Here is a 12,829-nt window from a genome sequence, read left to right as displayed (position 1 = left end):
ATATATATATTATATATAAAATAAAAAAAACTTCAAGTCTTGAATTCCACCAACTCACACAACATAGGTTAACGAGATAGAGAAGAGAAAGCAAGATAGAGAATAAAGTTTCAATTTTCTTTTTGATTTTGCAATTTATTCAATCAATCGATGAATCGATTTCAGTTTTAAGATCGTTAACACGAGATATTCGATTTAGTGTAGAAATTTTATATTTCTTGTGATGTTTGAAATTTTTTAATTTTAGGAATAAATTCGATAAATTGTTAAATTATACTGAAATTGAATATTGTTGGATAGTATATTATTTTAACAAAAAATAGAATATTGTAGTTGTGTTAATTGGAATTATTTTAAATTTATTATAACAATGAATTTTAATCATTAAATTGAAATTGAAGTGTTGCTTGTTGGTGGTTGTTAAATCAAGTTATATATTCAGAGTCTACGAAGTATAGATTGTATATTTGATATGCAGTTTTTGTAGTTTAGCGGATGTTTTATATATCCTATTAATTGAAGTTAATTTATTAGAGCGTATTTGATGTTAGTATTGTTAACTAAATACACCAGAATATTAATTGTTGAACGATGAAAATTTATAATCGATTTCTATATTTTTGTTGAATTAATTGTTGTTGAGCTATTTGATATTGTATATTGAGGCTCTTATGATTGTGTTGATACAGTGATAACGATCTGATAATTGTTGTTGAATTATTTAGATACATCACAATCCTCAGGATCAAAGAAATAACAATATTTTATATATACTCGATTATTAAATACATGTTAACATACGCGTATTTTTTTTTTATTGTTTAGTATTGATTAATACTATTGTTCAACACAATAGTGGATCACCGGGAAGTGCTGATTTGATGTTGGTTGTCGTTTATTGGGAGACATATTGAAGATATGACTATCGCCGGAGTAAAAATGTGACGTATCGTTATTTTGTTTGTTGAAGTAGTATGAGAGTGATGTTGATATTATTGATGGTTTGGTTGTCCAGAAACAACGAATGAACTATTCATGTTATGATTTCAATTATATTTTATGATGTTAATATAATTATTGTGCATTCCGATAATGACTGTTGTTTATATTCACCTTTCCAGGACTGTTTCTGTTAGACATATTATAAAATAATGTCGTGACATTATAGAGTTGAAAGACTAGATTTGTCTAATAAAAAAAAATCATGTAGTTGATAATGAATAGAAACAGTATATTTCATTATCTTATTCAAGTTGTGTATTTATTACACTAGTTATGCTACACTGATATAAATAATTATTGATTGCACTATTTTTCTCGTATGATGCATTATAATTATTAATGTCGTCAAAATTAAAATTTTTATACATATGACGTGACATATCACATAATTTCACAATTCGTATATTTACATAACGTTTTGGAGCCACAAATTACATTGACATACATAATTTCACATATCGTATATTTACATGACAGTTTTGGAACGCCACAAATACATTCCCCTATGGAAAAAAATATTATAAACAATAATTAAAGTAATAAATATATAAAATATAATTAATTAAATTATGATCATAGAAACATTAAAAGAGTATAAATATATAAATCATATGATTAATCAGTTTAAGAAAAAATATTATTTCGTTAAAAAAGACCAGCAAAAGGGATTACTTTTACCCAGTGTCAATGTGCAAAAAGGACAAGTTCCCATCGAGATAGAAGGATTAGCATTAATAGGCATAGTTTGAGCGATGAGTTTCAATACCACAACAATCAAAGACGCACAAGATACATTTAATATACTTTACCTTAATATCTCTATTCGATCCAAAGGCCAACCTTAACGAAGAAAGTATAAGCAATTAATCATTTATGGAATGTCTACAACATATTTAGGCTCACAACAAGAAATATTTGTAACTAATGAAGAATTGCTTCAACAAATGAAGCACCCCATCAACCTCCCTTTCAATAGGATTGGTAATATGTAACCCAGTCTCATCAAACTACTTTTTATGGCGTGCATGCACCGAGTTGATCCGAGCTACATTGGCGATAATGAAACTCATGTAATACTTGCCATCACGTATGTGTGACATACACAAGGTCTACGTTGAATTCATCTGGAGACCATATATCTAACCGCGTATACTACACGAGGATTGTTTATCCAGTGTAGCGCATGGATCAACATCTACACGTTTGAGGATTTGAAGCAAGCACTGTTAAATTCATACTCAGTTCTTTAAACCCATGTTAATAATACTACTGCATTTTCTTCGAACTTTTTCTGACAACGAAAAATTTGTGATGTTAAAGTAAAATCTTAAACAAATTGAACAATGATGATGAACATTCCAACGGCAATATATCAATGAACTGTAACAGACAGGAATACAAATAGTACACTGGTGTCGTAAGTCAACTCAGTAACCAGCGCATGACAAAAATTAACACTCAAACCCAACCATCGTAACATTCCAATCCAAAAACATGTAAAACAAAACAAAACAAAACTACGATAACCGTAGATGAAATTATCCCCTCGTATTCTCTTTTTAGTTTTCACATTAAGATTACTTTTTCCAATTGCACTTGATTTTGTATTCCTCATTAAAGCTTTACATTGTGTGTATCTGTGTGTGTGCAACCTATTTGTCTTTAGATCAAATCCTTTAATGCGATCATAGCCTAAATATTTTAGTACATCTTCATAGAATAAGGTTGATTTAATATTTAAAATGACAAAAAAATCCATAACTTCAGATTGATGGCTCGTTTTATCCAGATGTTTGGCATGAATAAGAATGTGAAGGGTTAGGGTGAAATAATTTATTTTCGTGCTTCGAATCGTGTGTTCATATTTTGTACCATAAGCAGTTGAATCAGGGGCCAAAAATGAAGATGGATTATAAAATATCAACTTACTGACTTTTTGACGCAACTTGTTCTGAAGAAGACTGGCAATGACAAAGATAACTGCCTTATCGTCTGCCAATCCTTCTATTTCCACCTTTTGCATCAGGTTGCTTTGCAAGGGTCAACTTCCGAAACGAGGAGTGTAAAATCAGGACTGAAGAACAAGAGATGATTGTGAAGAGACAACATACAAACAACAAAGTTAAGGGATTACCAAGCAATTACCCGCATAACTGAAACCAACGGCACAGAAGACGGCCAACTGGACATTGGAAATAAACATGATCACGACAGTCACTGCAAAGAATGAGATTTCGTTATCTTGAAAGTTCCATTAACGATGAACACCGGGAATATGGCACATTGCAGAATCATAGCACTAAATAAGAGCAGCAGTAAACGAAGTAACAAGGTCAGATAAAATCTAAATAGAGTAACATAATAAGATACTATCTATCAAGAAGAAAGGCTCGTCTTATGATGGAACGGAGAGGATGATAAATCTGAGAGCATTCAAATTGCACCAAGATGCAGGTGATAGCAAAGGATGTTCAAGAAACATCTGCTCCAGAATTTTGAAAAGATAAAAGAAGGAAAGTTTGAGAGAAGAAAAGAAAACAACAGGGGTTTGTTATTCAAATGCTTCTTCCTTCTTTACTTTATCATGGTGCCTTTTGAATATACACCTGAGTAAAACTGTTCCTGCGACTAATAAAAGGACTTCACAGATAGGAACTGCAAAATGGAAAGCCTCGGAGGAAATACATGCTCCAGAAAATTTTTAAAGTAATGTCTTGAAATTTTGTCCTTACATGCAAATCAGTGTTACTGACTCACGGTCTTTATCAATTCTCAACTACCATCCTCCATCTCCAACGGAAAATAAGCTAGCATATAGATTTTTTCAGAATGCATCTCCAAGATCCTTCTTTTTCTTTATTTTCTAAAGCAACAGCAATACAGATGCCCTATAACCTTAACCCACAAAACCAGTAATTTTTCAAGTAGGATAGAAGCCTAGGGCTCGCACACAATGTATTATAGTAATCAATCTTTGTTTCGGGAGGTTTGATTAATGCCTCATCTTAAATTGTTAGAATTCCATAAACCTAAAGCTGAAGCTGAAGTTTTCAACATTTAAATGATTGTTCAAAAAACGGAATCTTAGTAGGCTTGATTTTTTATTTGGAATATACCAGAATAAAAAATAAAAACAATACCACTGATTCACGAACAAAATTGATGAAGGGCTGCTCCCTAAAAACTCTTTTCTTTGGCTATTTATCTTTCTTTCATTTGCTATGCTTTAGAATACAAAGACCCAAGACCTATATCATCATTTTCTCTTTTTAGTTTTGAATACAATGAGTGTCATTCATAGTATTTTTCAAAGGTCATCAAGGTGTGCCAAATGCATCCTCCAATTTTTTTTTTTTGTGAGAAATGAAACAAACTCCCAAAATAAAAATAATAAACTCGAAAACATGTCGAAGCGTGCAATCACATGCATCATGTGCTCAAGCCTAGAGATGTAAACGATCCAAACCAAGCCAAACAATATCAGGCTTGAGCTTGGCTCGTTTAAAATTGATAGAGGCTCGAGCTCGATTCGAGCTTTTGTCGTCAGGCTTGAGCTTGATTTGTCTTTAAATTACTAAGCTCGCAAAAAGCTCAAGCTCGGCTAGTTAAAAGCTCGTTTATCATGTTAATCAAGCCGGGTTCGAGTTTGGTTCATTAATAGCTCGTTTATCTGTTTAACAAGCCTGACTTGAGCTAGAAGCTTGAGTTCGGCTCGTTTTCGAGCTCATAAAGCAAACTATTGAGCTCGAGTTTGAGCTTGTTACAAATTAAATATATCTATGTACTAATTTTAAATTTGACATAAAAGTTTAAATTCATTTATAAATAATCAAAACGACAAACATAACAACTAAAAATATATAAACGAGTCGAGCTCGAGCTGACGAGCCACCTAAACAAGCCGATCTTGAGCCTATTAATTAACATGTTTGTGAGCTCACGAGCTGAATAACCTTAGGCTTGAGCTTGGTTTGATTATATTGTATTTCGAGCTCGACCTTGGTTTGATTAAATTGTATTTCGAGCTTGACCTTGATATGATTAACGAATGAACTCAAACGAACTTTTTATCGAGCCGAACTCCGAATAGCTAGCGGACGATTTGGTTCGTTTACATATATTCACATTCTTACAACAAATGTGAAAACTATGTAGCTCTACGAGGGACACGCATTTTGTGAAATGTGGGTGTTGTTTATCCCCTAAGGGGAAATAGCAGCAAGATAAGACAACGAGATCTAGCCAGATCTTCACAAAATAAATCTCGGTACCAATGGTTAGAGATGCATTATACTTAAACTAGAGCATGCAGAGTGTTCACACTCAAAGAGACATGGCAAAAAATTAGGCAAAAAGATAAAATCAAGATCTCTATTTTACAAAAAAAATCGAATACCACATTAGGTATTAACCAACAAGATTTTGCACACATTCCATTGTCTTTCCGTTCACAGTCGTATGGTCCAAGAAAGAGATACAAAGAATAGTATATAAACTTAATCCAATGAGTGTTAGAAAACTAACCACACTGAACAATACGGATTAAAAATTCTCTTAGTACAGGGTATCCGTCCAAATTCCATCGATCACCAGCAAATTTGAACACATCCCACAGCGCTAAGCATGAAATAAGACCAACAAGAGCAATCGGCAACTGATACCTACGATGTAAAACCAACATTTACACATAATGAAACAGTAATCGATTTCTCAAAGGTAATTGAAGAAATCGACGGACTCAATATTTTTTAGCTACATTTCCACAGTTTGTTCGTTATCCAGAATTATTAATCACCCCAAAATAATAGTCTCTCGCAATAATCATATTTCCTAGATTCCATAAAAACACAATTGAAAATCACCTTGAGAAAATCTATCAAATAACATCAAAACGCACACATGGAAACAGAAGGAACAAGTGATTACAGGGAGCAAGCGAATAAGAGGATGAACAGCGACGCGTAATTGCGAGCGAAGCGTTTGACATTCTCGTGGACACGTAGGCGAACCTGAGCGGGGGAGGATGGGAACGAATACGAATCAGAGGAGCCAAAAAACGCAGCAGTCCAAGGCGGAGTATCGCCGGAGAAGTCGTCCGTCGTGAGCTTGGAGAACGGGTTGAAAGTGAAGAGAGAGAGCAAGGTCCAGATGAGGGAGAATAGTGAGTGTAGAAAACCTTCAGTGGGGCTTGACGAATTTGTGGCTGAAGCGGATGTGGTGTCTACGGCGGCGGGATTTGGTGCGGTGGTGGAGAGGCGGTGCAGGTCGGTGGTCCGCTGGTCGATGATTTCGAGGTAGCCGGAGTCGCGGAGCCAGGATTCGAATTCGGGTTCGGGTACGCTTAGGGCAAACGGGTTCGGGGTGAACACCATCCTCTTCTTGGGTTTCGCGGGATAAGGAGCTGTGCTGGGAACGAACTTCACATCTATCATGCCTTCCGCCGATTTATATATTATTTACCAACTGCGTAATCTAAAATTTCATATTTCAAAATTTATATATTTTATTTATAAAGGATATTTTAGGTTTTCAAATAAAATAAAGCTTAATATATATATACACACATAATTACTCTTTATCTCGAATGAATTACTAATTAAAAGATGATTAAGTTATTTGATTTTTGCTGTTTAATTATTGTTATTAAATTTAATTTTACATACTTATTAGTCTGTGTAGTAATGACTCAGATACGTACGTTACAATTATCATAAAACTTACTTGAAAAGAATAATGTCTCGTTATGGTTTCGACACTTGCATTTTAATATTTTTGAATCTTTCTATTTTACATTTACTCAGTTCTTGGCTTAATAATTATCATGGACAGTTTTTGGCTTATTTTCTTGAGGAAAGTCTTGTATTCCTCACATAAACAAGATTGTTTATTTCACTCACTTTATATCTCAGATTTGCCTGGATTTTATCTTTATGATTTTTTTTTGCTTGCCTTCTTTTGAAATAAGCTTGATGAACAGGGTTGATTTCATCCTACATGTAGAAGCACTACCCACATGATAGAATCAAGGACCAAAATTTAGCCACACATACACGGGGTCCACTAATTTTTTTAAAATCATATATGTGTGTGAATTTTGTCCATCCAAATCATGTGGAGACAGTGCTCCCTTAGGTAACATCGAGTTAACCGATGAACATAAAATCAAAAGATATTTGATTTCCATGTAGAGCAGTGAGGATCATGAGTTGTAGAGTTTCACTAAAACTCCCAATCTAGCGAAGTCAGTTGACCCTTCGACAACATTTATTTTCACATTTAGGGTCAAAAACAATATAAACAATAAATTTATTTATTTTTTCTAATTTTGAAGTATGTTGTCTAGACCATGCATGCCCCCCTGCTCTAACTTGTGAAATGCTAGTGAGCTGGCTATTTTGACGAGTAAGTCTGCAATTTCCAGTTTTGGGGATGGTCGTTTTTGTACTAAGAATATCTAGCCTAAGCATGTATCGTGACTGTAAATGATGTATGAAACAATGGATTGTAGTATCATGAGGAACAGAAAGTGGTCATCAATGTTGCCAAGATAATTCAATACAAAAATTTTGAACTCTTAAAGTAATAAATTGGTTGATAGTATCATGGAAATTCATATACAAGTCCATTTGGATAAAAGAAAAAAAAAATTGAGATAGGAGTTGTGAATGCTGGGATTATGCTGCCTGGACTGAAGCGGGAACAGGAGTATACCATCCATGGTGGATCTCTGCGGCCTTCTTTCTTCTAGCTAGTCGAGACTTTCTCCTTCCCCCAGTGTTTCGGTGAAGTGTTCCTACCTTCACAGCTTTATCAATGGCAGAATATGCTTCTGCTATCAACTTTTCGACGGGAAGAACTTCTTCGGCTTGTGCGTCAATCTTCTTCACAAGAACTTCTATTGCCTCTAAAGCCTAAAAATTAGAGAATTTGGGGTGTTTTAAGTCACGCTTCGCAAGTGAATTAACACTTGCAGAAGTAAATTATAAGCAAATTTTGTAACTGCGATTTTACAGAATTCAAATTTGCAAGTTCTGTAGCTAATTCCTGCAAAATTGAGGCCAGTCATATCATATTTTTATCCCCCAAAATCCAAGGTACCTATAATCTGCAGCCTTGTGCTATTCCAATTCTACAATGAGTTGGCTTCAATTAGAGGGAAACCACGTACAACATCATATTTATGTAAACAAACAAAAAACATAAATCATCCATAATCACAAAGAAATGTTAAGCATAACAAAAATCACGTCTCCATCTAAACTATCAGCCACAAAGAACGATTAGAATGACTACTACACTTAATTTCACGTGAGTTCATGTGCCTGCCCTGTAAGGCTTTCCATCAAAATTCAAAACCATAAAGCACCTCGACTGGTTCATATATTATACAATATTTAACCCAATCTACGAGATCAAAAAAACCAAACTCCTCAGACATGTTCAACTGCTCCACAGTCCACATGAAAGGAAATCTTTCAAGTTTTGCCAAAATCATAGACGGTTCATTGGCTTTCTTGCTCCTCCTTTTGTGAAAATTTATCAGACAAATAGGACACAAATTGTTCCATTTAACACAGAATAGTGATTCAATACCAAAGTCTTCCACCTTAGGTGTTATTCCTAAGCATTATGTCTCCAAGGGCCATATCACAAAAATTCAACTTGCTCGCACAATCACGATTCCTTGTATATTTCATTATTTTTGTTCGAGGTGCTTTTTTTAGGCCTTTATCAACTAAAGTCTTTTACCGTACTAAACATGTCCACTTAGTTACAAACTCAAAGAACATTTCTCCAGCTTACTATTTCGCATGTTAGATTCAAAACTATTGTTGGACCATAACCATATAGGTTCAAGCTTTTACTAGCGAGGCCGATAAAGAACTCAGTTTCGAATCAGGACTACAAATGCCAACCGAACGCAGCGTTTCTTTAATAACTCGAAAATCCAGGAACAGGATAGACGTACAACTTAAAGAATAAGTGAACCAACCTTCTTCATTCGAGTCCGGATCTCGGATTTGTGGGCCTTATTGTAGACTCGCCTCTTCTCAGCTTGGCGAGCTCTCTTCGCGGCCGAGTCCGCCTTCTTCTTCGTCGCAGCTTCACAAACTATCAAACTCCGCAGCGGCCTTTGCACCGGGCACACCGAAACTAACCCTAAAACACCAACCCCCAAGAAAACCCAGAAAATCAAGAATTCAGAAAGGCACCATACGGTAATCTCAAAAACCTCATTTCACATAATGCAAGAAAGGAGAAACCCAATTCTAAAATCTAACAACCGAAACGAAAATGGGTTCTCTAATTTTCATTTGGTCTAACCTTTAGAGAAAAGATTTACAGAAGCATGGGATGAAAAGCTGATTGGCTTCAAGGCAGCATTTGGAGCTGTGGCGAGAGAAAGAGACTTCAACTTCCCCGGAAGCCTACAACAGGTAATGCAATTCATTACTGCTCCAGCCATGTATCTAGCTGCCTATTTTCTTCTTTTTGAGACAGTGAGGATTGTGGGGAAGATGCAAAATTGGACAGCGCAGAAGAACATATGTCGTTCGGTATGTAACCTTATCCACCCACAGCTTTCTTTTGTCAAGGAATGAGTCATGTCGGAAAAAGGGTATAATCGCGTTTCCATAAAGCGCTTTTAAACGAACGAGTTCTCTGAAATTGAGGGAAGCTCTAAATATATATTTATTTATTTATTTTAGTTGGAAGTTGCTTCTTGTAATTGTATCTGGAATTTAAAATATCGTTTCAAGGCCAACTCTATAGAAAACTTTGGATACCACTGGATTTCTCAGTCAACGAGAATTAAGTCATGTTAGAACTTCGAAACATGCACCGTTTATTAAGAAAATAAGTCACGACTGAAAGTTTCATAAAATGTTCAAGAAAAAATGTGTAATATTATTTTAGGAAAATAGCAAAGACACGTGACATTTTTTTGTCGATTTTGGCAACGCGGTTGTATGATCCAAATATTCATCAAATATGAACATTGGATTTACAAGTATTTAAGAATCGATTATTCAAGGATCAACTGTGTTGTTCACTCATGTCTTTGAAAAAAAAGCTTATTGTATATTCAGTGAACCTATTAATAATTATCAGAAAAAGTTTTCATACACAAATTTTCTTGTTGTTTATTTGCTAAAAGTTTCAGTATGCTAAAGGTTTTTACAAACTATTCTACTAACCAAAGTCTTCTAATATAAACCTTCTCGTTGAAAGAAAATATCAAACTTAGAAGGATTACACATATTTAAACTTCAAGAAATAATTCCAGACTACTTATTAACCGCATTTATTTACTCTGATTGTATATAATCTTTTTGACGTCATTACTGTTATATTCAATTTTCAGCGAGTCCAGCAAGCTTCTTTTCACGCTTATGTAAAATAATATTTTAAAGCTAGTCAGCTGTACTCGACTGATTGAGCTTTAATTCGTGTTGATAATCCAATTGAAATCGCCTTTTTTTTTGAAAAAAATGGAAAAACCTTTATAACCAGTTTAGAAAATTTTATAAGCTTCAACTCTATCCACCAATTAGTTCATCCTTATATCCATCTACATCAAATTAGAATTTACATGTCATATTTGGACCATTATATATTATCTAATTAACATAATTTGGACTATTAATATACTCGGAGCCTAATTGTTTGTTTAAGAAAATTTAAGGGAGCGGTGATAAATAGACAGGGTGCAAATATTGTTCATATGATGAAAAATAAGGACAAAGTTTTTCACTAATCTATTTTTGGCAGCTGTCGTTTTGTGAACTATTAGCTGGAACAGATTGTTTCACTATCCTCATTTAATTAGCAGTTAAGCAAAATTTCAGAACTTCCATCACATGAAATCAATTTATAAACTCCTTTATAAGAAATCAGTTTGATATTCATAAAGCTACAGTCGCCAAACTTCTTGAATATCTCAACGAGAACACAAAATCTAATATTTGCGTGGCTCTCAATGGTTTAGGGTTACAGCTAGCCTTGGTTTCACAATTTCATTTGATTCAAAACAACAATAGTTTCTATTCAGCCCTAATTATCTTATTTCCTTTAATCAACCTCTTGATAAAAAAACGTCAGAACTCAAGTTTAATTGCATTATTGAATCATGATAAGAGCGTCTAGAAGCATCGTCCCATAATCCCCTAGGTATCACTAATAGTGCCTGCAAGAACCTTAAGTTATGGTTAGTGTACAATACAGTCTGATAGGATCGATTAACGTATCAAGAGTGTTTAAAAGGGGGAGTTGAATAAACACTCACAATTAAAACTGATCTTTTCGAATTTTGAGTTCAGTTTGGTGACAAACTGATTCTCGGATCTTGTTGGTCAATGACAATCAGTTAAACTAAAGTAGTTGCGGAAAGTAACTGACTGAAAGATAGAATACAAAACTGAAATAAAATGTACAAGGATTGTTTCTGGATGTTCGAAGATTTTAATTACTCCTACGTCACCCCTTCTATCTCAAGGATAGGATTTTCACTAAAAGACTTTGATCAAATACAAGATTTGTACTGACCCACTTCAGTTTGGACTTATCACTGCCAAGAGCTGAGACTCTTAGTATTACAAAATGTTCTCAGTGCTTAACTGATCTTAGAACTATCGAAATTGACGATTATTACAAAGTGCTGGTGAGATCAAATTGTAGCCTTGACTGCTACGAATAAATCAAGTAAGGGTGAGCTAAGATTTTGGCAGAGTAACAGCAAGCTTTGAATAGTGTGATCTCGTTGGTTCTTCAGCTGTTTTTTTTCTGTCATATTTATAAGCTTCCCTTCCAACGGTAACTTGAGATATATTTGAATCTTTGTATCCCTTGATTGCCACTTCATTATTCCTTGGGCATTGTTTACTTCATTTATTGTAATGCGGTGTCAATGCGTTGTTCTAAGCTGTGGCGTTTCATATTCAGTTGCAGTTTTCTATGTCTCTTTGTCGGTTGAATGTTCTTTTCCGAGACATAAGCATACGACTGAATGTATCAACTGATCAGTTTCTAACTGATCAGTTTTCTTTATTAGATCGGCTAATTTCAGTTGTTGAGTTCAGTTTACTCGTTCAGTTTACTCGATCAGTTGGTTTGTAATTTCAGTTGATTCGTATTTTGTAAAACGCCGGAACTTAGTTTCCCAACAATTTTCCCCTTTATGGTGTTTGACAAAACCAAGTAAATAATAACTGAACGTCTGAACTCATTGTAGATAAAATAAGAGATTGATCAACTGAATAATGGACTACACAAATCTGTACAGATTTTTCTTCAACGAGAAGATTTCTTTTGTTGTTCTAGAATCTCTTTGATCTCTTCCCCCTTTTTGTCAAACAAATCCACCTTCATAGATAATCTTCGAACGTCAGTGGAAAGAATTTTGACATCTGAGGATATACTTGAGACAGCAGATTGTAAAGAAGTCTGCATCAATTCCATTTTATTAGAAACAGAAGTTTCCAATCGCTCAACTCGTTGACTGGTTATATCCTGAGTTGTAAATAGACTTTGAGCTAGACATCTGTTATTCTTCATCTCATCCACAGTTTGAGAGAGTGATGTTAAAGCACCTTGAATTGCCTTCAGTTTCTGAGAATTGAAAGTTTTAGCATGTTCCAGTTTCAGAGAATGCTTTAATTGAGTATGCCGAATCTTGTACAAATCAGTAACCACTCTATGTATATGATTCTGAATTTCCTGAATTTCTTCAAGAATAAAATCAAGATCTTTGGCTGATTGAGAATTTGGTTGATCTGATGCGCCAGTTTCCTGTGAGATTTGATCAAAAGCCACCATGGTCCTTTCA

General features: G+C 34.5%; 2 protein-coding genes across 5 annotated transcripts; both read right to left on the bottom strand.

The window, feature by feature from the left end:
* Positions 1-1,839: 1,839 nt before the first annotated feature.
* On the bottom strand, positions 1,840-6,449 carry LOC140830851 (PRA1 family protein H). 4 transcript variants are annotated; one of them, XR_012117694.1, is made up of 5 exons: positions 5,929-6,449; positions 5,527-5,663; positions 3,148-3,219; positions 2,936-3,076; positions 1,840-2,225 (listed from the first exon to the last, which is right to left on the bottom strand). XR_012117694.1 is itself a non-coding variant. In XM_073194373.1 (4 exons), the coding sequence occupies exons 1-4, from the start codon at positions 6,432-6,434 to the stop codon at positions 2,988-2,990; spliced, it is 804 nt and encodes a 267-aa protein (XP_073050474.1). In that variant the 5' UTR covers positions 6,435-6,449; the 3' UTR covers positions 2,932-2,987. The 4 variants fall into 4 exon arrangements, 1 of the variants encoding a protein (XP_073050474.1); XR_012117695.1 differs by having other exon boundaries at positions 1,840-2,197; XR_012117693.1 differs by having other exon boundaries at positions 1,840-2,293; positions 5,929-6,448.
* Positions 6,450-7,512: 1,063 nt separating this feature from the next.
* On the bottom strand, positions 7,513-9,604 carry LOC140830850 (small ribosomal subunit protein bS20c-like). Its single transcript, XM_073194372.1, has 3 exons — positions 9,328-9,604; positions 8,996-9,162; positions 7,513-7,913 (listed from the first exon to the last, which is right to left on the bottom strand). The coding sequence occupies exons 1-3, from the start codon at positions 9,467-9,469 to the stop codon at positions 7,677-7,679; spliced, it is 546 nt and encodes a 181-aa protein (XP_073050473.1). The 5' UTR covers positions 9,470-9,604; the 3' UTR covers positions 7,513-7,676.
* Between the last annotated feature and the right edge of the window lie 3,225 nt (positions 9,605-12,829).

The sequence above is a fragment of the Primulina eburnea genome, chromosome 4 (genome assembly GCF_022965805.1).
Source record: "Primulina eburnea isolate SZY01 chromosome 4, ASM2296580v1, whole genome shotgun sequence".
Classification (NCBI taxonomy): domain Eukaryota; kingdom Viridiplantae; phylum Streptophyta; class Magnoliopsida; order Lamiales; family Gesneriaceae; genus Primulina; species Primulina eburnea.
The sequence above is the reverse complement of the archived record's forward strand: the minus strand, read 5'-3'. Positions and strand labels throughout refer to the sequence as shown.